The following is a 25,501-nucleotide window of genomic DNA, read 5'->3' on the forward strand; positions in this document are numbered from 1 at the left end:
AGTGCACCGGCGCGAGACTGGTAGGTTCTGGGTTCGAATCTTATAAGACATTCATTATCAATGAATTCAACAATCCTAACATATTCAAGGGCTATCTTTCGTAGTTTTCAAATGACTGTCTATCTGGTTTACTGATAAGATTAATAAAGAAAACAATGTTTCTTACTATCCTGAAACTTTACGTTTTTCAAATTTTCTAAATATATGCTCAAACAGGAAATTTAAAACAATTCATTTATATATTTTTGAGTCTAAATAGAATTTCTTCTAAATCTAACTGTACTTGTAATTGGGGTTTTTTTGTATCATTGAGAGTGCATATGAGTAAAATAAAAGGTTGTCTATATAAAGTTTTTTATATATTTCTATATCTATGCATACAAACTGAAAGTTCTAGGTAAATTTATTTTCTTCCGTTTTTCTTATTGTATCATAAACACAGTACAATATCATTTATAAAAAAGAAATTTTTTTAATGTCAAAGATATAAATTATTCTTATTACTTCTTTATTATATGTTTCTTTTTTATTTTTTATTTTGCCTTAGTTAAAATGTCCTTCGTCCTCTATTCCAATATAGTTGTTATAACAACCAACACATTATCAATATATTTATATTTATTTATCTGTGTTTAAAACATTCTAGGTCATCAGAATAGATTAAATGAAATGTTTACATCTAAATTGTATCTATTTTAAAAATCAATAATTGTACCCTAATGAATTACATATATTTCAATAGAGTTGATAATCATTAGAATGGATAATATACAATTTATTATTATAAAATTAACTGTAATATAAAAACTCATCTAGACAATAAATTGACTTTTTGAATAATTTTTTTATCAATATGATAACTAATAATAGGAGTTTTATGAATATCCATGTATAGTAAAAAGGGATATTTCTATTAATTATACATACATGTTGGTTACTAAGTTCATTTATCCTATTTTATTATTTTTTTTAATTTATCGATTATTTTTGAAAAAATTCTTATTGATTTAAAGATATAAGTAAGTATATTTCTTTTTATTAAAAAAACGAAACTACGTTATTAAATTCCTAATTTTTTAAATAAAGACAAATCAATATGGCTGTGATCAGACCTGAATTTCCTTTGGCAATGTCTATGAAAAAAAGGAAATACAATAATCAGATGGGGTTTTATGGAGATTTCAGTATTTTCATAGTTGAAATCATGAGTCAATTGAAGCTAGACTATCAAGGAAAACCTAGAAGCATTGGACGGCCTCATGCTTTCAACTATGAAAATACAATAATAGTAGAAAATAATTTATACTAATATTCATCAAGATTAAAACAAATAGTTTGATAAAAATTAGGTGCCAATTATAGGGAAGTCATTATTTATGAAAATTATGTTTGAAATAATCTCAGTGATTGAAATTTTAATAATTCCAATGTTTTCCCTGAAGAAGCCAGACAAGTTGGTTGGACGAAATGTTGGAATCATTTAAATTTCAATCGCTGAGATTATTTCAAATATAATTTTCACATATAAATACAATAATATCAGGGCGCACAATTTTCGTCAAGCCATTCGTTCTAATCTTGACGAATATTCGTATAAATACAATAATAGTTTTAAGATTCCGATTAAAATCAAAAATTTGAAGTAGTTTGCTGTTAAATTTTTATTAGAAAACTGAAGGTTGTCCCCTTCACTCAAATCAGTTTAACAATTTAGTTATAATTAAATGTTCAATTCACGATATCCTTTGATGTTTTTTCATTATTTGTTTAATAAAAAAACTACCAATTGAGTTATCACAAGTATATCGAAAATACATAAAATAACATTAGATTAATACCTAATTTTCTTGTAAAAAAAGTTGCATGCTTTAATTTGGAACTACTAAAGTGTGCATAATGACAGTTTCCTACGAGACTGGATTTAAAGCTTCACAACTTGATGAAAGTATACTATCATTAGGTTAGATCTTAATGATCTTCATTGAGTCTTCTTGTCAATTATTTTTGAATAGAAAATACTTTTCACAGTTTCCTGTTAAAACTGAATGACATTACAAATCATGTCTACACTCTAAAACAGTCCCCTTTTAGGCTACTTAATAGAAATGACAGATGTATTGTTTGATTTTATGATTTGTGATAAAGACTTCTCTTTTTTTAAACAAAAAAAACAGACGTCTGTTTTAATAGTTCTTTAGTTTATGTCAACCAGTGACTAAAACTATATGTAAAGAAATTTAAATCAACAAGTTAGTCAGTCAATTATTCATGAGCAACATAGAACCTAGTACTTATGTCTATTTGTTGAAATGATCACTCTCCATTGGCATGGTGAGATGAAATTGTTGAAGCAAATCCCAGAGTGGCAGAAGTAGTAACATTATAAATGCTAATTGAAAAGATTAGACATCGAAGGTTCGTTTCAGGAGAATGTAAATTAGTCAAAGTATTTATGAAGAATTAGGAAACTTAGGATCTAAGACAAGATAAAGAGTTAATGAACCTGTGCCGCTGTGAAGGATTTTTAGCCTTATTATAAAAAACCTCTAGCCATTGGTTGCGTTAATCATGCGAATCCCTACCAGGTAGTCTGAACTTACATTTGTGGCTCAGTCCAATAGAGTCTCTATGTACTGATGTTATGTCTTGATTTAGCCACTCTTCGCTTTCTTTCGACCTGCTCTTACACAAGCCTCTATTGTGAGCTAAAAATAGTCCGTGAAAAGTCATAGGTGATACATATCCAAACTACTTCAGTAAATAGTGAATCACTATCTCACAAGTCGGTTTGACATTCTTACCTGATACTCAGTGTTTAAAAACTAAATTGTTAACTCTATAGTCCTAAAATGCACGAGTAGTGTTTCGAAGGTACGTACGATTGAATACTATTAACCTACAAATATCTTCTGATTTTGGAGGTCACGTTTCACAACTATAAAGTAGAGCAGAGAGAACTGCCGTACAGTATATTCGCCCTGTTGTGTAGACAGGCATCTTGCCTGTCCCAAAAGTGATGTAAGTTGGAAAACATTATCCAGACTTTCTGAATTTGTCCCGAAATTTCGCCATAGATCAATTCGCAAGAACTGGATAGACCCCGAAGTTAGGTTAAGCGATTGGTACTCTCATCTATTTCACTCCCTACTATCACTTGAAACATTTACTCAGCCCAGTCTTGCTTTGAGACCGAAAAATTCAACTATGTTTGAGAGTCAGTAGACATGCTTGTGCCTCCGAACCTGGAGAAGTGAGGATATTTAGTCAATACACTCATGTAAGGTCTGAAACTGTCCTGGATTTCCCGAGTTTAGTGCGCACGAGCCCTAGTTAAGCGTGGTTAGTTATTGATGATGATATTTTAGACACTATACTAATTAAAATAATTCCTGTGTGGTTATCACAAGTGAATTTTTTCCTTTCTTATAGACTGGGACGATCAGAGATTGAAACTATTTGAATTATATCTAGCCAATAGACTTAAGCTAATATCCCAGTCAATCTAACAACCAAAACTAGACCACCATCTGTAAAGGCTTTAAGGTTTAGTCCATTATTGCTTGCTGTTCTCCCATGCTTTAGATTATCTATGGCTGTTTCATCTTCAATGAGATTCGAGGGACATCTCACTCAGATCACTCGGTAAAAACAAGGAAATTAACGATAGGTTGGGGAGTAGTTTAACTGTTATTCAAAGTACTCTGCTGGGTTAGGGGTAAACTATTAACTCTGCACAGTTGTCAATTATTTAATATGTCCTTCGCGCTTTCCATTGCTTTGCTTTCGTTTACCATCACTCTTCACGATCGTTGCTCAAACTTTTGTCAGTCAATTTTTACTCTCCTTTCACAGAGTATCCACAGATATCCAAAATTACAGGCACGTTAAGCTAGCATGAAAGAGTAGTGCCGTAAAGCAAGCGAGTGAGCGTGAGATTCGAATGAGTGAGCGAGTGATCGAGTCAATAAACGAGTATGTGAGTCAACGAGTCAGCGAGTCAGTGAACAGGATTTTGATGTACATATATATTACATAGTGAAATGAATAAACCATCGAATCAATTAGGCGATTAAAATAGTAAGGCTAGCAAAATCAATATATGAGTAGGCAGTAAACAATGCTCAAGCTTACGTAATAAAGGTACAATAGTATAGATAGTTTGTTATTGTACGAATGACTTTGTCCGTTAAATAAGTTAACAAAAGGGCTTAGCCAAATTAGATCTGAACAAACTCAATCGTATGTTAGCTGCTATAGTCCTTTAACTTTTCATTAACTGCAAACTAGCCTGTAGTAGACTGTTTTTTTTTATATCAATGGCCTCCATACATCGTTTACCAAAAAGTGAGCTTGGAAGATCACTCATTTACTGCATAATGTTTACAGTTATTCACGTAAAGCGCTAGGTCATCAGTTTCTTTCTTACAATCACACTTTAGATTGAACCAAGTCACACCAATAGCATCTTCTCAACATGCTGAAGAATTGGAAAGAAGTTATACAAAGATGCTTGTACGTTAAGCTACAGATACTACATATCCTGGAGTGTACGTAGACGTTAATTTAGTCGGGTGAAATATTGGAAGGGTTACCAAGTATCTGATCACTGTGTAGATTCTCATGTTTAACTAAACAATATCATCAGTTAGAACATCGTTATTAAATTGACTGTTCTGCACTTTTGATGATCAAAGAATCAGCGAATAATTATGAGCTTAATGAATTTAATGTTCATCACTATGTATTAAGTGGACCAGTTTATTTTTTGAAACCCAATATCTTTCTTCATATCATTATTTTACCGCAGTAATCAGCTTATAATTTACTTGTCTTTGGCATTTGGAAACGTAAAATCATTTCTCATCAAATGTAGTTATATAGTCTTAAACGTCTGTCACTGAATAAACAACCTTCTTACAACATTTCGACCCTATTACTGAATGGTGCAGAATGAACTCTCAAAAACAAAATGAATTTTCATTCTGTTCGTAGATACACCTTAAGGACTACCCACTATAATCAAAAAATATGTGACAAATGAAGAAGTATCCCTATTAGCTTCATTCACAATATCAAATCATTTCACCTCATTTGACAACACTGAAAATACGATTAATAAAATTAGACTAACACTTTGAATTTAACAGCATCCTGTTATTGACGACTTTTATCTAAAACATATTAATAAATAAATTGAATAGGATAAAATTCCTAACTTGTTCTAAATGATACTTTTAAAATATATCGAAAGTTTATTTGATCTGAATGCATTACTGTGACTGCAGTTATTTTTAATTTAAAATACTTGATAAGATCTTTGATAATTCATTCTGTAGAAAGTACATACCCATATACCATACACAAACGTCTATAAATTATATGCGAACCATATACCAACTACATAATTTCATCTGTATTAATTTTCAGGATATGAGATGATTTCAGATTTCGCAAAAAAGGCGTTAGTGACTATCAGTTTAATAATTTGTCACGTTATTGGAACTTTCCGGTCAAATCATTATTGTGTAACCAGCTTTTTGAACAATTAGTTCATTTTCTTTTATATCGACATGTTGCATAATATTCAGTTTTTTTAATCAGAAGGATGTTTTCGTTTCAACTACTATACAAGATGAAGTTGTTTCTAAATACATTACACAAGATAAGCGGTGAAAATATCTATCTAAACAATTAACATTGAATACAATATCTTTAAACATGACTATCAAAGCAAAATGTCCCACTTAAAAAACTAATTACCGCGATTGTGAAATCCTTGCTTTCCGTTACTGTAGTGTTGGTTGCTATGTTAAGCCCATATAACTTATTCTGGCTTCTGGACAATCCAGTTTATCCATTCTTCTTGAGTCACGTTTTGACAATGTTAACTATTCTCTTATCAACCTTGACTGTTTTTATATGAGCGTATGTGCGCACACTTCTTATCCGATTCATCACATGTCTGTAGCTTATTTTCGTAAGACTAAAAACATTGGTTAACGTTTGATTAAATGGAGTTGGCTCACACTCTTCCACCGCGCGTCATTTCGCTCTGCTCTTTTCTTCCGCGTCGTTCACTTCGTCCCTCTGATTACCTGTCCAGATCACTGAGTGTACAAAATATATGTATTCGTAAATCCATTCTCGTATTTGACTTATTTAATTCTGTTATTCACTGATGCGACCAAAGTCGATAATTATATATGAGAATAGTCAGGATGTATATTTCGACAGCAATCATCTAATAATGATCATTTATCCGATCCAACGGGAGTCAGATATCGGGCTACTAAATTACTATGAAACACAATGTTAAGTGAATAAAAGCAATAGACGGCAAGATTTTATCACTGTATTTCGAGAATTATTGAAATCGTGCCAAAAACATTTAAGCTACATAACAGTGATTACCGTGTCTCAACAAAATTTCAAATCTTACACCACTCAAATGTTAATGCAGTAGTGTATTCATGTGTCATTTGGTAAACTGTGGGACGGTAAATAGTAATCGAAATAAGCTAACCACTAGATACTTGCTAAATAGTCTAACAGTAAAAAGATCTTAAGGAAACATTGAAGTCGTTTGTTTGTTTTCTAAAGTAAATAACTTTTGTTCTTTTAAAAACATTTTAAGTAAAACGAACCCTCTACCAGTACATCTCCGCTGGGAATTCCACTAGATAAAGCAGTTTATGACCTTATTAAACAATTCAAACATATTTATCGTCCTTTTAAAAAATAGCCTGAAGCATTTGATATTCTGTGAAGCTTTTTTAAAAAGTCACCTAAACCTAATTTTTATCAAACTTTATTTCTGCATACCAAGTTGTGTGATAACAGTTTACTGAGTTATACATAAATATCAATTAGAAGCTTTCTATAAGAAACACAATTCTGTTACATCGAATCTTCGAAAGTAGACTGTTGGAAATAGTTATGTTTATATGAGTAAGTGTGGCCAAAATGTTTATAAATACCATTATCATGGTTTGACTTGATAGTTTTAGATCAATTAAATATAGGATAGATTGTCTATTATGAAGAAAATATTCTTATGAAATCCTATGCACGTTTCGCAACTTTGTGTACGTCTTTTTATTTTGTTTAGGAAGTTTTAAACTTGTGTGAGGTTGATTCCGTTAGTTATTCTCTTAAGAACTGACTTAGACTAAAATGAGAAGCATCAAAATTACGATTATCTGCTCATTGAGACATTGCAAATATATTACCATAAAAGGTAGTAATGATGTATTTTAAGTGTTATGGTCAATCAATTTTTAAACTGGATAAAAATTCGAATACTGGGAACGTGTTATTACTTGGAATAAGTCGGAAGAACTTTCGAAAAGTTTGGTAAATATAAATGAATTTAAAAATCTCTATAATGATCTTATAGTTTTCATATTTCTGTTAGGTATATACTCATAGCATGAAATCAGGGCTTAGAATAAGATCAGCCTTACAGATCAACTTTGGATTCAAGATTTCCCTCTAATTTTTATTCAAAGCAACTTCTTACAAGTTAAAAATCGATTATTGATCTATATTGTATGACAATTACTCCATTCATGATTCTTGCATATACTTTTACCCGATAGTGATTTTATTTCTCATATAAGCTGCCAAGTAGAACGCGTTAGTAAAATACCATAAACCTTGATCACAAGTTGAACACTTAAGTAGATAACACGCAATAAAACATGTCAAACTATTGGAATAAACCGCTTCTTCCAATATGAATATCATTAAATCAATTACGTTTTCTTATTATCATAGAAACTACTAATCTATTCTGTTTCACAGTTGATCCATTAAATTCCAAACACTTTTACTATCATTTTCTTCAAATTTCTTATAGTCATAGGAATTGTTTAGTTAAATGAAGAAAACTGTACGTTTTTGTTTACAATATAGTGAAAATATTTTTCTGTTTTTTTGTTGTTGTCATTATAATTCTTCCCAAGTTTATTTTGAATCTATAAAAATCAATTTCTTTTCTTACTCAAATATGAGTAGAATCGTATGGAAAAAAAAATTATTGATTTACATAGTTGCTTATTTGTAAATAAACGTTCTTAAACAAGATAAACATATCTTATTTGTATTCGCTTGTAATTTATTTTGATAAACAACATTTCTTCTTCTTATATCTCTTCGATAACGATTAGTAATATATATATATATATATATACGTACAACAAACATGGATACAAAAACCCTAGGACAATCAGGAAATAAACATATGACATGAAAAAAAAAAGAAAGAAAAGAAATGGAGAAGTGAAAAGAATAATAATGCTGAACGATAATCAGGTCAGAATCTAAGGTCATATAAACATAAATCTTATAAATAAATAAATATATTTTCAATTAAAATTTTGTTAAAAGGAATTTTTGTTTAAAAAGCAAATAAATGAAAACAAGTCAAATAAGGTGGGACATTCATTAAAGGGAATAGGATGTATTTAGTGTCCATCTCGAATAAATAGTTATTTGTCGAAATCTTTTTTTTTTTAAAAAATTAAAATACATGAAAATGTTAAGAATCATATTCGTTGTTATGTACAATTCATATTGTGGTCATATATAAGAATAGTCAATTGAATGATAATTTACTTAAATGAAATTATCAGTATCATATATATATATATATATACATATATATATATATATATACTGATAATTGTTATTCCGATTCCCTCCATTATCAATGTCCATCACTCCATATTATATTGTACTCAAGTGTTACACATTAATACGAGTACGGTTTCAGGCAGCCAAAGACAAACTATTGAAATAAAATGAATTCATACTATTTTGCTATAGTTGTTGTTTTAGTCTTGTTCTAGTAGGTACCTGAGGTCGATTTAGAATTACTGTCGAACAGCATTGGAACTCTTTAAAGAAGTTTAGAAATAACTTAAGGAAGTTTAAAATGTCTCGAGTTTATTAATTATTCCCCCTTGAAATCACAAAATAAATAAATCCCCAGCTACTTTATATCATATTCACTCCATCTTCAGGTTTTAATGAAATTACATCAATCTTTTGAAAGGTAAATCATAGTTCAATGCCTGTTAGTTTGATCAACTTGACGAGTAATGACCAGTATCGATTACATCAGGTATTCATACTTCCAATTAGAGCGTCAAACTATTATTCTTAACATTTTAAGATACTTATTTCATTTAACGAAATTAGGATGAAATAATTTAGGTAGAATCGTTCAAAGGAAAAAAATTCACGATCTCGATGAAACTCAACAATCTCCAGAACCTTATACTAATAATCACCATTTGCTCACGAATGACTAGCTTTTAGAGGTGATTCCCCGAATTCTAGTTGGAAGTCGTGACCAGTGGAGTTCAACCGTGTTGGGTGTGGGCCGTTACGCACTGAAGACAATAGAAGATGGTCACACAATGTCGTATATTGATTGGGGTTATACACTTACATCGTTGAATGCCAACTCGGCAGTCTAGAGGTTAGGCTTTTGCGCGAGTGACCAAAGGCTGTGGTCTCGAATCCTTCTTTCAGGACCGTGGATGCTCGCTGCTGAGGATTCCTATATCAGAACTAAACGGTTGTCCAGTGCTTTCAGGTTTTCAATGGTGGTCTAAAATTGTTAAATTCATGACCTTAATGAGAAAATTCAATTGTGAATTATTTATTTGGAATCAATAATTAACATATCTGAAATTATTTCAAAGCTTGATGGTTTTGTAGCAATATTATTACTCTTTTTAAGAACAGAGGGTTGTATTCAGTCAGAAAATAAATTAATGGAATCATTTTAGCCTGTCTTAAATTGTACATACATGAATTTCTGAAGGACGTTTTTACAATTTCAATAGCATAAATAAGCCAAATGAGTTACATATGTAACGATATTGTCTAATAAACATACTCAGAGAGTATCCAATAATGTCAAGTAATCAGCCATAAAATATGCATTCTTATTCCATCATATAATGTAGTTACATAAAAACTTAACAATGAAATAGATTAATATGCTAGATAATTCAGATGTTTATTGTATGCTAGTTCGTCAGAGATTACTACAAAACTGTTGGCATAAAATTACTCGAACAGACTAACCTATTTGTGTCACTTTGGTAACCATTATTTAAATATAATTTACAAAAACAAATTATCGCACAGTAACAACATATAATTACTTACTTCATTCATAAAGTGTTTAGACTGATTACTGATTCTAAAAAGCACAACGAAGAGAAACCATCCGTCAACATAGTTAACTAAAAAATAATCTTCTGAATTCATCGTTAACTAACTTCATCGAGGTTCATTCAACATCAAGTAATTGCTTTGTTTCTTAAACTCACATCTATTTTACTAACAATGTTTACAGATTTCATGAATTCGACAGTACTTGCTATCATAATAAATATCAAATGTGAAAAAAAATATGTTGCTTGATCAAAACAATGGTGAAATAACCTGTTTATGTTCCAATTACTGTTGTACGAATTATAAATTAGGTCAAAAAACATTCCATTATTCCACTGAATCTATATGAAAAGAGTGAACAAATAAATTTCACTAATCTAATATAGATGAATTCATTATCTAATAGGATAGGGTGAAAACAAGTTCATGTTTTAACTCAGTTTGAAAAATTGACCGGTGTAACATTAGTTTATTTTGTTCAATGTAACAATGATGTTATTTCAGTGTGATGTTTATTGAAATATAATTTACTTTATATTAATTTGATTCAAAATGATATTTAGTATGCCTTTTTATAGTAAATTTATATGATGTGCTATTTGTTAATTAATCATTGAGTTTGTATGTAATTACGCTACATAAGCCAGTGTATTATTTAAAATGGTTGATATTATCTGAAGGGTGAATAAATTTTATATTATGATCAATTTGTGTAGCGTAAATCAGTGATTCCCCCCATTGAAAGTAATCAATCACTCAATAATAGCAGTGATTTTTCTATTCCAAGCATTTAACAGTTATTCGCGATCACAATATTATCCATCCATAGATCTTACATATTTTTGAAACTAATTAATTCATTCCACACTATTTCAAGCTTTTGTTTCATTACGAAAAACACTAGACAGATGTTTTACTTTTTATTAGAACTCTTTTACACTGCAAAATCAGGTACAGTTAGAATCTAATGATTTACACTTCCAACTACAACTCGCAATATACCAGGATAGTAATTCAATAGCATTAGCAAATAACCCCCTCGATTGTTATGCATATATATATGGACGATTGACTTTTCTAACTTTAGAAATTAGTGTATTAGGCAATATATCCGTCTACCAACCGTACGACAAATATGCTGGACATCAGTATCCTCTGTTCATTTTTTAGCTAGGTCTACCTCAAAGCGTTGTGATATTCAATATAGGTGTAGATTAGAAGAAAACTAGACGCTCCCAAGACAAAAGGTAGCATCAGTCCATGAGATAAGGGACAAAATAAATGGTGGTGTAGGCAAGTGCGAACTATCCAATTGGAGACCAAGGTTATTACAACTAATGCTTAGAGAATTTCGATAGCAAAGATAAAAATCGTTCTCTCAATCTTTATCTAACCTTAGATACTAAGTTTCTTAATTCTTTTAGATTATTTTACTCCACGAACCCATTCTTCTTCTAGAATCATAGCTTCTATCCCTAATCTTTCCACTAACATTATGACTGTTGCTACTTATACTACCCTGACACCTTATCGTTCTGATGAGGTTTGGCAGCTCGAACCGATGCAGATATATACCAGGTTCTATTCTGTCTATGACTAACTGACTGATATCATAAAAATTGATTAATTTTTGTTTTCTGTATTTAACAGATTTTTATGAGACTTCTGTTCAAAATATTATAACCTTTTTTGTCGTACAACCAATTTTATTTAAAGTCCAGTAATTTGACAACCAAACTGAGTAAGAGATAGCCAGATATCGAATCCGTTTAGAAACAAAATATATCATTTGTCGACACTGCTCTTCAATGGTAACTATTGATCATTTTTAAATATCTAAGTGGTGGCTTATGGATTAAATTCTTGACTTTCAATAAGTTTATTTTACTTTAATCTTGATAACAGATTGTTATTACATATACTTTACACGTAGTTTGGTTCAATGCCTATTACATATATCTGTACTTGGTTCCCGAGTTATACATAAGTCAGACTTTTGCTATATTTCAAAACATCCTCATTTATCAAATCAGTTTTCAGGTTATACAACAAAATGCGATATATTGGGCTAAAGTGACATGATATATTACGTTTTTTTAGCAAAGTTATTTACTTAGTGGTCAATTTTTCTACATCTATGTATACAATTATAAAACATACACTTACACTGAAAACACAATAGATTAAACGCCGCTAATAAGCATTTTCAATATGAAGTAAGTATGTTTTCATTATCGCCTTGAATCAATGAATTTTGATACATCTAGAAAAGAAATATTTTAATGATTAATAGAATAGATAGATTTATTCATACACTTCTGATACAATTATCTATAATCATATAAAATTTTCGCTTTAAAAGTTTATTATTTATCAAGATAAAGAGTATATAAGAACTTTCGTCTAAATTAGAGCGAATAATTTCACAGTATTTGGGCGCCAAGTTGATGTAAGATATTAAATAGGAATAATATATTTGTAAAATCTCATCGAATGAATTTGAAGTAAATCCAACGTTTCGCTTTTTCCTTGAAAAAGCTTAGACCAGATTACCAAGCGAAACGTTAAATTTACTTCAAAATTCATTCGTTAAGATTTTACAAATTATATTATCCTATTTAAGATAAAGAGTAGTTTACATTAGTTACTAGGACCGATATGTAACCATTTTTGAATTGTGTCAAAATACTTTGTTTGTTTCTGAATCATTATAAAAATACAAATTTTTAAACAATTACTAAATTAATTTAGAATAAATTAAAACAAACTATGTAGTCTATATTGAATTGTAATTATTTATTCAATGTCCATAATTTAGTATAATATATCAATTAATTTATTATACTACTTACTAATTATTACAATTTGATTTTATACGCAAATAAAGTTTCTTCTTCTTCTTCTTTTTTTCTGTTCCTACTCAACATTTTATTTAATATACATTACTGTTTATATGTTATTTGATGTAAGGTTGTATTTGAGATGGTGGAGACAATTTGTAATTCAGGTGGATAATGTGGATTTTACATTACAGATATATTAGAAAAATTATTTTTAAACCGAATAATTTCCTCTTTTTTTGTTTTAATGTATTCTATTTGCAATTAACAATATGCAAACAAAAAAAAATTAATTCAATAAATGATATTTTAACATTATTTTTTTAATGTTTTAGAGACATTTTAAAATAATAATAATAATATTAATTTAATTAGTAATTAAGAGAAGGTATACACTCTCATTGTTGACAAAATGAACATTTTCAATGATCATACTTTCGTTATTTTGAAATTGATGACTAAAATTGTGTTTTGTTTTTGTTTTTTGTTTGTTTTTTTTATTTTCTCAAAATGCATTTTTTTGTGTGTTTAATTTTATTCTACTTTTGTAATATGTTGAAATTGTTATATTCCTTCTATTTCTTATTTTCACCTATTTAAGAACAGTTGTATAATGTACATGAATCTTTCAAAACATTCAATAGTTCTAGGAATACTTTTGAGTACATTAACACTATTATTAAAAACCTAGGTTAGGTTTAAGTCAGGACTTAAAATCAAATCTCCGTTGAAAATCAAAATTATATGCAAACCTCGCTCACCAAATTAAGTTGAAATGCCTGAAAAGGCTGTATACTGCACATGTATTAAACAATAAAAACAGGTGAATAACCTCACATTAAAATGAAATTTTCATTTCGTTTCTAAACGGCTGTCCATTGATCCCACGTTTTCAGTGGTGGTTTAACTTAGACAGGTTTATGATTTCAATGAAACGCAACAACCTCCACAACCTCATACTGAAAAATATATTGTCATTTCACGAATTGAGTACCCAAACTTATGGATTAATTGTCCCAATGTTTCAGGGTAAATTAGTTACATTAAATTCATTCTAACTGGACGATTATGTATCACTGAAGAAACTGTCCTGTCTTAGTTTAATATACTTCGTCAAACTACACTTAACATTCTACAAAAAAAATATCCAATTATTTCTTGTTTTGACACAATATAACGATTAATCAATATCAACAGTAAATGTCAGTCAGTTTTCTTATAAACGTTTGTGTTTATCGGTGAAACCGCATAAATATCTCAATATAATTACTTCTCATAATATTGATCAAATTAACGATATTAATCACCACTTGTATTTCGTTTATTTTTCTTAATTTGACATAATGTCTTAAAAATAAATCTTAATCAACACTGATAAACTGATTGATTATTTGGATATAGTGATATAGAAGTGAAGAAATGAGGGAAAAAAAAACTATTTAGGAAGAGTATAAATGATGACCAAGATATATACAAAGAAAGCAATACATATATATATTGAAGAACAAGGGACTGGATAAACAAGAATACGTATGACACACGTACACATGTTGACAGTAAATAAATGAAACTAGATTAAAGCAAAAGACAAAGACATAAACGTTAAAGAGGTTTCTCTTTTATGAACCAAACAAAAATTTATATATATATATATGTGTGTGAATAAATAAAAGCAAAGTTCATCAAGTTCATTTTTTTTAATTAAAATATTTATTCAATGTTATTCACAGTATGAAATCATACTTATCTAATTTTATATCTAATACTGTTAGCAAAAAGTTATACATTCCTCTCTAAAATTCAATTAGACATTCCTTTTAACATATCTCTTTCCTATCACTTAACCTGATTTACTAAATAGTTTTTTGAACATGTATACATGTATAATATTTTCTTTATTTATATCTCTTGGGAATTCTTATCTTTATTTTCTACATCTTTAACATATAAGTACTTATCAAGTATTTATACTTGCGTGTATACATACGTACATTCAACACCACCATCACAATCACCCACCCATCCGTTCAATGATAAGTTTTCCTTTGTTTCTTTCCTTTTATATTCATTTAGTTATTTACTTTTATTCTGTATTTTATATTAGTTCATCAGAGGAAAATGAAACAAGGAAGATTAATAATTATTAATACTTGTAGGTCATAATATGAAACGAAAAAAAGTCACTTTTGAACAAGAAAACCTTTTTTATTTCTCTTCTATTCAAGTGTTATTATCATTTATCTTTTCTTATTCATTATATTCCTATTTTGAAGAAAATTCATAGGATTAAATAAAATAAATCCAAAAACAAAAGAAACAATCTTTCGACATTATATGTGGAAATTATATTTGTAATAATCTCAGACAAGTTAGCTGGACGAAACGTTGGAATTATTTAAAATTTCAATTGCTGAGATTGTTTCAAATATAATTTGCCCATATAATGACGTTTCTATACTCGGTGCCCAATTTTTTGTCAAGCTATTCGATCTAATCTTGATGAATATTCGTAGAAATCTTTAGACAGTTTATTTAGATTAACAACAAAAATAAATGTGTATAGAATTCGTTATAGTTATTAGAAGAATTTAATATTTTGATAAGAACGTCTTACACCATCAAATGACATTATTAAGGTTGTATTTTTCAGGTTAAACAGTTTAAAATACTTGCTTTAGTACTCGACAAAATTATTTGATATGATTTCTATAAAAGAAATGTAATCTAAAGATCTCATCATACAAAAATTCTGATCATAAGTGCTGAAAATCACTGTAAGTGTATTTCAATATCATATGCGAAATGTTCTTCAAAGAAAAATTCAATCCAATCATAAATATGAAGATATTTTTCGTCACTAATTAATATTAGCTGGTGAATCCCACAGAATGAGACATTACTAGTTTTTATCTCTCAAAACTGTGATATTCTCTATAGTAGGCAGCTATCACTCAACAGCACAGTTGTGATAACATTAGGTAAGAATTGAGTTTGCATTATGAACATTAATTAGAGATATTGTATGACTGTCACCAGATAACATTGCTTTATCTATGTAACTCCCAATATAAATGAACTGAAATGGACATACATAAAATTTATAATCGTCTAAAGATCATCATCATGTTTAAATACTAATATTTGAACAAAGAATATTCTTTTCGATAAATTCTCTTCAGATTCTACAATTATAAATCCAAATTAATAATCCAAATAATGGCCAGGTTAAAGGCAGAGTGCGTCTTTTAAAGTTATAGCATGTGAATTTAGGATTGTCAAACAAAAGAGAATAAAATTGTTAACGCTGATATGACTCATATAGAATGCTAATTTGAATCAGCTTATTTATCGGGTCATTAGATTTTCGCCAAAGCTTGTCAGATTTAAATTCCTCCAAACGGCTGAAGCAGTAGCCATCCGGATTAAGAAACCGGAGCTATGACCACAAAACAAATATCTTCAACCGCTTCTTCCCCCCTGGCCAACCTCAAAGCCAATCAATCAATAATAATCTTAGCTGTTGAATGACCTAATTTGAATATTGTACTTACGGCCTTTCATAGTCAAATGTAATTGTCTCTGTTATCTTTATTCACAAACCTTTGTATTATTGTTATTATTATTATCGGTATCATTATTATTACTACTATTGGGTAAACATTATTATTAATCTCCCTACTACATGATTCATGTACTTCTCATTCATCCCACATCATTATGTCTTAATAATTTTTTACAAAATATAGTCTCCCATTAAACACTTGATCGAATTGTGATTGCACCATTATTACTCTGATCCTGATCATGGATCTTAAGTTTTCTCTTAACATATAAGCTGACTCAAGTTAATAGTCTATATGAGTCATATCAACGTTAACAATTTTATTTTATTTTGTTTGACAATCCAAAATTCACATGCTACAAATTTATAAACGTTTAAAAATCAGAAGGGGGGTTGTGGAGATTTTAGTAATTTAATGGTCAATTAATGCTAGACCACCATGGAGAACCTGGAAGCACTGGACAATCGTTTCGTCCTTGTACGGGACTCCTCAACAGTGCGCACCCACGGTCCCACTCTCAGGATTCGAACCCAGGATCTATCGGTCTCGCGCGCCAACGGCTAAAGTATCCTCAATAACTCAGATAAATATCTGAAACTACGATTGGAGTTCAGTTTAGGAGTTCATTGAGAATGTTTGTTGTTTGGTCAAGCTTAAGTTCCTCAAAATTGCTCAGTGTCTTTCCTTGAGTCTCTCAGTTTTTATCTTATGAAGGTTATAAATGAGCATATCAGCCGTCACTAGGTACTTAGAAGTCATTAGTGTAGATTAGTCTCTAATCTATCACTTTTTTTCAACAAAAAGTGCTTTATCTGGAGATGTAAGACAAAATACAATACTGATAAAAATGTTCAGTCATTTTGATTTAATTATAAAAAAGTACTTATTTCATATCTAGTAGCTTTTCGTCAGGTTTAGTCATACCAAAAGAATCCATAACCCTTCTCCAAAAACCTCACCTTCCTTCCTCAAATACTAAATGACATAAAAAAAACTGTGTCGATGAGGTATATTCACTATACATACATTATTATTATTACCACTGGTTTGTATCTTTTCACCGTTGACATTTAGGTCTACATCCGACCAAACTTTTTTGAGTAAAAATCTTTATGCATTACACGTTGTCACCAGCTTATTATAATTTTAAACACTGGCTGATAATAAAGTGTAAAACATGCATCTCTTCTAACATAGGTCTCATTCGCTAGCTATGTCCGAATCCCACCGTTGCTATAATTGCAGTCATTGAAAACTGAGCACGTTCATAACTGAAAACTATATTCATCAAATATGATGCAATAATAATTCATTTCTTTATAATGATTAAAGAAGTTCTTCTTACCAAAACATAGTACAAAATTATTTTGTATGAATTTCTCTATACAATATTTTATATCTTCTATTTTTTTTTTCAAATTGTATTCAGCTGTATTTAAAGATTTTCTTCGAGAATTACCAGAACCCTTATTTACTAGTGCATTGTATCCAATGTTTTATGATGCCATGCAAATAGCATTGCCTGGATTTACACAAAGCGGTGCAAAACTTGTATTGAATATTTTAGACTGCCTACCAGCAAATAATCAGGTAAGCAAATATATTTTAGATCCAGTTTTTCTTGTATGTAATTTTTTTTCTAGATAATAATTAAGAAACGATATGTTTCTAGTTTTCTTTCACAAAAATTTAACCAATTGAATAATACACCAAAGACTGGTAAAGTTTACAAGTAGTTTCTATATATCTTCTGAAGACTAATAAAAAACCGAAAGAACCTCATTAGAATACTGTTTTGATTCAAGCTTAAAAAGTGTATGGGCTGTACTTTTGAGAATAATTTAACCTACGATGTAAAAAAATATCTAGTACTTCGTAGTTTCATAACTATTCTAATACTTCTAAACGAAACCTTTAAAAATATGTTGATTTAATGACATGTGTGTAATCCGTTAATAAATGATAACATAATCACATTCTATTTATTATCATATCGCCTAGTATGATGATCAAATCTTCATTGTTAAATGAGTTTACAAAAGGGGGATTTGTGGAGGTTTAAGTAATTTTATACGGTTGAAATCATGAGTCAATTGAAACTAGATCACCATGGAAAACCTGAAAGCAGTGAATGACCGTTTTGTCCTATTATGAGACTCCTCGGCAGTGCCCATCCACGATCCCGCCTCAAGAGATTCGAACCCAGGACATATCGGTCTTGCGCCAGAGCACTTAACTGATAGACCACTGAGCCGGCATCTAACGGTGTTAATGTCTGATTTCAATCAATCCACGAAACTGAGCAACCATTCACCATTGTCTTCAGTGAGTTGATATCTTACAACAGACCTGGTTGAACTCCACTGGTCACTGCCTCTCACTAGAACCCCAGGAAATACCTCATGGAGCCAGTCACTTGTAAGCATATGATCAATATTATGAAGGAGTATTGTGGAGATTTTAGTATTTCATATAGCTGAAATCATAAGTCATGGGTGAGCACTGCTGAGGAGTCCCACAATAGGACGAAACGACCGTCCAGTACTTCCAGGTTTTTCATGGTAGTCTAGCTTCAATTGACTCATGATCTCAAACATATGAAACTTACAAAAGACCAAATCATTTTTGAGTAAAGAATGTTTTTTCTCAATAATTATAACTTACTTTTTATTTTATCTTGAATAATTGAACTGTTCGCAGTTAAATTTCATAAGCAGCTAACAACCACATTTGATTATTGTTCAACCAAATAGTTTTCAAAAATAGTTATGTATTCTGATCAGTTATTATTAATGAGTATGATAAAGAAGAAAGTGAATTAGTCGTATATTACTATATACAATCATAGGTATAAAGTGATTTTTATCAGAAGGGGTTTTGTGGATATTATAGTAATTTTAATAGTTGAGATCATGAACCAATTGAAGTTAGACCATCATAGAAACCACTCATAGTAACTCTACAACCAAATTACTCATAACTTAAATACATGAAGTGCTTTATGCTAAATTAAAAAATTGAAATATATAGGAAAATGTATAGACTATTCAAATTAAAAGTGTTTGACTATCTTTCCACATAAGTATGTTTTTCTATTAAAAAATATGTCAATCAGACATTAGGTCTTTACATAACTTCCTTTTCAAGGAAAATCTAGATATTCTTTTAATGTTCTTCATTAACTATCATTTGATCACACTTTAAATCGTATTTGCTTCCAATTGTTAGTGCACTCAACAATAAGATTATTTACGGTTTCTTGAGTTGTTTTTGTTTTAGTCTCCACATTGAATATCTGGCTATAACAAAACTTATTTCATACAATTTTTATGTAAATGCATTAAAATGCAATAGGTTTTCAGTTAGTGAAATATCATTGATAACATTAAACGGATACACATTAATGTGAATTCATTGTGATTTTTCCTAATTGCTGATCCAACATTCATTTGATACTTTGGTAAAATAATTTCAACTAGAGATTAAACCATTTCTACATAGATTGCATATAACATTAAAACTGTAAATACCAATTGTAGTGATATTACATTACGAAAAAAACTTGTTTCAAAAGAATAAAAGGTATATGTACTTATAACGAATCGGTTGAATACGAGATCTGTGAAAACTAAAAGATCTAGCATTAATTTATACTGCACCCGCTGAGAGACTACAGAATTATTGTTGTCAATGAATATCAGCAGATATGAAACCAAAGTCTTGGACTTTGTATTCTCTTTTAATACATCCTAAAACAGCACAACATAATCAATGAGTAAATACAGTTCGAAGTATATAATGATTTCTTTTACTATAGCTATCTCAAAGTTTAAATCTTCAAGATGAATTTCAGTAACGATACTGGGATCTCCATTTCGAACCACGATCTGTATTTCAATGAGAAAACCTGCTATAGGACTTAAATTGTGATGGGTCTATGACTGTTATACGTTTAGTACCAGAATATTGGGAGAACCGAATGACTAAATTTTAGTGCCTGCTTCAACTTTAGGCTGGCTCATGCTTCTCCACAGAATCTCTAAACGTCTTTAAACAATATCCCGAACAAAAATATTTTAACTGAGCAGCTCAAGAAATGGATAATGTTCTGTAATGTTGAAAAAAACATTCAACGACCGTTAGCGACAACATCTATTCTACCAAAAATTCAATCGAAACTAGACTTAAACAATCAAGGTTTTGATACATCCATTTAAACAACTGCCTTGACTTCAATGGAAGCTGTTGATTAATATAAATTTATTTAAGTTTTCATGATCTTAATGACAAGTAGGACATTTTAACAGTACTATCTCTATCTCGGTCTTTGTACAAAATGATTTCAAGTCTAAAAGCGAGAATAAACATACATGAACGAAAAACACCAAACCGCATTTTCGAACTAACATAAACTTTAGCGCTAGTATATATTTCCAGCTAAGCGGGGTGTAAATTTCATCTCTATATCAGTTTCGAATGATTAATCATTGATTCGTGAACTTCATCGATATAACATGCTCACAGGTTGACATTTAATAGTTAGGTAATGAGTACGATGTTTTTAATCTAATTTTCTAACTACTAGTTCACAATATAGCACTCAGTATTTACTCTTCATAAGCAAAAAATAAAGCGATGCTAGAAAGCTAATGATAAACCCATTTTATTAAGTATAATTAGGTAAGTTGAAGCTTTAAATATGGAGCAAGTCACTTTATCCCTTTTAATTTCCAACGTAACCTAAATTTTTCTCTAATGAATCCTCTTAATCATATGAGGACAAACAATCTATATTCAGTTAATGAAGAGTTGTTGAATGTGAACTATAAATCATGCATGCATCCCATTTTAGATTATGTATTTTATGACTAAGAACGCTTGTCAGCTGAAAGTAGCACTAATTGCTTAGAATTAACCATTTTAATAATATGCTGACATAACCCTGTATTCCGCACTGTGGATAGACTAAGATTTGATCATTGGGCAGAAATTTAATAAGCAGTGGTTAAGTATTATTATGTTCACTTGTCATTGGTTTTTGTCTCTGTGTGGTGGACAGTTTTAAGCGACGCTGATAAGGAGTCGCGAAATAGAATGAAGTAGCTACACAGTACTTCTTATCTTTTAGGATGACAACTATCTTCTGATTTGTTAGGTGCCCTATGAAAATACTTAATTAAATAGCAAACTTATTTGAGTTGTAGACTTGATGTTAATTTTATCAGTACCTTGATTATATTAAAAATTTATTTGTCTAGATTCACTGAAAATAGCCTTCTAAGAACATTTTAAGTCATTTTACTTATCGCTCTAGTTTGAACCCTATGAGAAGCCTAACACTAGGAAATTTCGCTGATACCTTACACATATAGTTCAATCAATATTTCCGATCATGTGTTCCCGAAAATTCTCATACAGACTATATGAACGTAATCCTGATAATTATGTCACTTAAGTTATTCTCCTATGATAATTTTCAAATGTGAACATAAGGCAAAACTTTCTCCAAACTCGAACCGATGGAGAGCCTTCCACTACTTATACAGGAGCCTTCATTGAAGACGGATGAACGTGGCGACTAGTAAGAATTTAAGAAATAAAGAGGTATTTCGTATGGTTTTGTTATCTTATTTAGATAAAACGTATTTAAATAAAAGCGTCCAGTTCGTATTATCGGCTTCTACAGAATTTAGGTATGATTCTAGATTTGTTTAATCGCCAGTTTTGTGAAATAGGTTAACTATGGTAAACACTTAGTAATAGGAAACTAACTACTTACCCTCCTATTGTCCTCGAAGACAATGTTATCCTAAATACAAAGGAGAGATAATTAAGTGCTTGTCTTCTCCTGTTTGTTTGTCTCAATTTATTGGTCTTTCATCTTTTTCCTCCTTTATTTGGAATGATATTTCCTTTTCCACTGGAAAACTTTTTGTAAAACTTTCTTATGATATACAAGTGAGTACATCAATAATTTTTCTCTTAGACTGTTTTTCAAAGGATAAGTTCTCAACAAGCTCCGAATGATTGATTCTATTGAATGACCTCAAAATCAATTCCTTTTATGTCAAATTGTTGGTTGTGGCTTTGGACATCAAAGAGAATTTAAAAAATTTCTCGAAGTATATAAATTTGGTAACATGAAGAAGAATATCTAAGGCTCATGTTGCTTTATAATTTTTTTTTAATTTGCTTTTTATTAATTGATAGTACATTTACTCATACCCTATTGCATAAGGGAAATAAAAGTTTTACAGTGGCCAAGGTCTACTATGGTGGTTTACAACTTTCCTGTAAACTACCTAGATTATATATATATATATATATATATATATTATTATATCAGCAATCATTCACACTAGCCACCAAACAAAACTTCCATCGTCGGTTCAATACCAAATACAATCCAAAAATAAAATTTGCAGCTTCATTACTCACAATTCCATCCTATCGATTAAACCATAAGGGGAACGAAAACTGAAAAAAATTGTCTGAAAGTAATAGTTCTTTAGACACATTTGTCTACAATCACACAAATACATTGTATTTCTCATTCCTTTTACAATATTGTAATATAAAACTTCTTATTACTTCCGCCTAATCCTTTGAATAGTCTTCAGTAAAAAAAAAATGTTCATTATGTTTATCATACCACTGATAACCTGTGAAAAGCGAAAAGCCAACCCATAAATCCAAACATTAAATTCTGAGACACTTATCCTTTTTTGGATTACAGTTAGTAAACTATTGTGCATACAGACACATACATTCACATAAACGTTCTCAGTAACACTGTACCCAAATGTATGTCTGAATTAGTTATCGAATAGTTAACTGAGAAACTTCAGATATTGTTTCTGTTAACATTATGCATGAATTTCATTTTGTAGCATAACTTCATCTATTGAAATTTTCTTTCGGCTACAGTCTTACTATTATCGTTCTTATTTTTTCGGATCGATAAGCAATTTTAGTTCGTTTGTTAATATATGGATTCATGTTATCTGTAAACTTACTCTTCTACTAATCGATATATATATATATATATATATATGATTGATTATTGGAAAACTTATTTTAAAAATCCTTTCTTCTCATTGACTATAACACTTTTGAGTTTCCTTGTGCGCTTGTAACAGTGAAACGATAACGAATGTAAAGAGAGTGGACATTAACAAGAACTTAATAATGTCTTTGCAAATATTTATAAAGTTTACGCTCAAGAGAGTTTAGGATGATTTAATTTATTCCTAATCTTTAGAAACTCCATGGCTTACATGAAACAGCACTAAGATCTAATATTTAAGAAGATCGATTGTCTTGTTTTTATAAAGTTGGATATGACCTTTAGGTAGCTTACTCTTTCTTAAGGATTCATTTTTTTGTAAATAAACTTTACAACTGAATATTATGACTTACTTAATTTTCATTTAATATTTATATGTATTCTAAGTTTTTGTCGAAATCTCCAAGTAAAGATTACCTGGACAATGAATATTTCACCTTGGATAAAGACTGAAAAACTTTACTAATAGTGAGAGAGGCACACATCGTATTAGTCTGAGTCATTTTTAAAACTATGTAGCTTACCGAATTCTACTTATAAGCAACGTGATCTGAAGAGGTGGCGAACTGCATTTGGTGTTACTCTGCTGGAAACAGTCGACTGGAAACTTCAGACGACGGCTGTTGATCATCATCAAGACATACATGAAAAATAGAAGGTATTGGTGCTTCTACAGATATTCGAGCACTTGTCAAACAGTAATTAAACCTCCATTTAATCTGATGATCTTCACCTATTAATGTATCTAGATGATATCATCATAAGTCAGTTCTCACTTGAATTTAATAGTTAAGCAAGCTCCATAGATCCTGCAGGCGCTTGTTAGGAACCACGATCATGCGTATATATGTAACCTATTCTGCTGTCCTCACAGTTAGCAGACACAATCTAACATAAAGTTTATGATTGCATTAGGAAACATTTGATTGCTATCTTCTTTAATATCACAGAATGATATCTGTTCTTAATTTGAGCCAAATCTATTAACTTAAAATCAGATGAATTCTAAGTCATTACTGCCTATCAATCAAATACTCAACTTTTTTCAAATATTATCCACTTGTTTTACATAAAATGTTTTCAAATTCTGTAAATAAATTTTTTTTCAGAAATTTCTAAGTGTTGTATTATATTTCTTTCCCAATACTAATTACACCTTAGTCTCATAAGTATTTTGACCCTACCAAGTATAATAACGGTTTTGTCTACTAATGCATTTTGTTTGCCAAATAACTTAAAACTTTTTTCCAAAGTACTGCTGTTGTGAACGGAACACTGGTTGGGGACAATCGAATGTATTTAAGCAAAGATTACAGACTATCTCAGTAAATTCTGATAACCAAACAATGAACAGTCAATTTGCAAATTAACAACCAATTGTTTCAATCTTCTCTGTTTCTTCTCTAATTTCATTGCTCATGCATTTTCCAAACGATTGCGCTTCATTTCAGTTCTTTGCTCATCGGTCTTCTGCCGAAATACATTCTATGTCTGACCAACACCATATACTACTTATATGGATATAAGTAGACCACACCACACTGCTATAGGTGATTAATTCTTGTTCCCTAGAAAATACAATTAAGTCAGTAGACATTTGATTTTTAAATAAGAATATGTCACTGTTCATCAATCAGTTCACTACCTCATATCGTTATTGTTTGATAACTACAAATGAATAAATGAAATATATCCATACATATCAAGATACCATCAGTTGATTGTTTTATTGACAACTTAATTCATTTGAATATATTGAAGTAACGAATAGCGAATGTACGTAAAGTGGTAAGTTAGTCAAAAAAAAAACGACAACACAATTGGCACCGAATAAGTGTTTT

The 25,501-nt window shown here is 30.1% G+C and overlaps 1 protein-coding gene across 1 annotated transcript in view; it reads left to right on the forward strand.

Annotated features, from left to right (window-relative positions):
- Positions 1 to 1,896: 1,896 nt before the first annotated feature.
- Smp_142730 (putative rho gtpase activating protein) overlaps positions 1,897 to 25,501 on the forward strand; it is a gene marked incomplete at both ends in the record, with an annotated part of 42,322 nt that continues 18,717 nt past the window's right edge. The window contains 2 exons of the mRNA XM_018789800.1: positions 1,897 to 1,960; positions 18,024 to 18,184. Coding sequence (XP_018655206.1) covers positions 1,897 to 1,960; positions 18,024 to 18,184 — 225 coding nt within the window. The remainder of the gene's footprint in view (positions 1,961 to 18,023; positions 18,185 to 25,501) is intronic.

Source organism: Schistosoma mansoni, chromosome W, assembly GCF_000237925.1.
Source record: "Schistosoma mansoni strain Puerto Rico chromosome W, complete genome".
NCBI classification, from domain to species: Eukaryota; Metazoa; Platyhelminthes; class Trematoda; order Strigeidida; family Schistosomatidae; genus Schistosoma; species Schistosoma mansoni.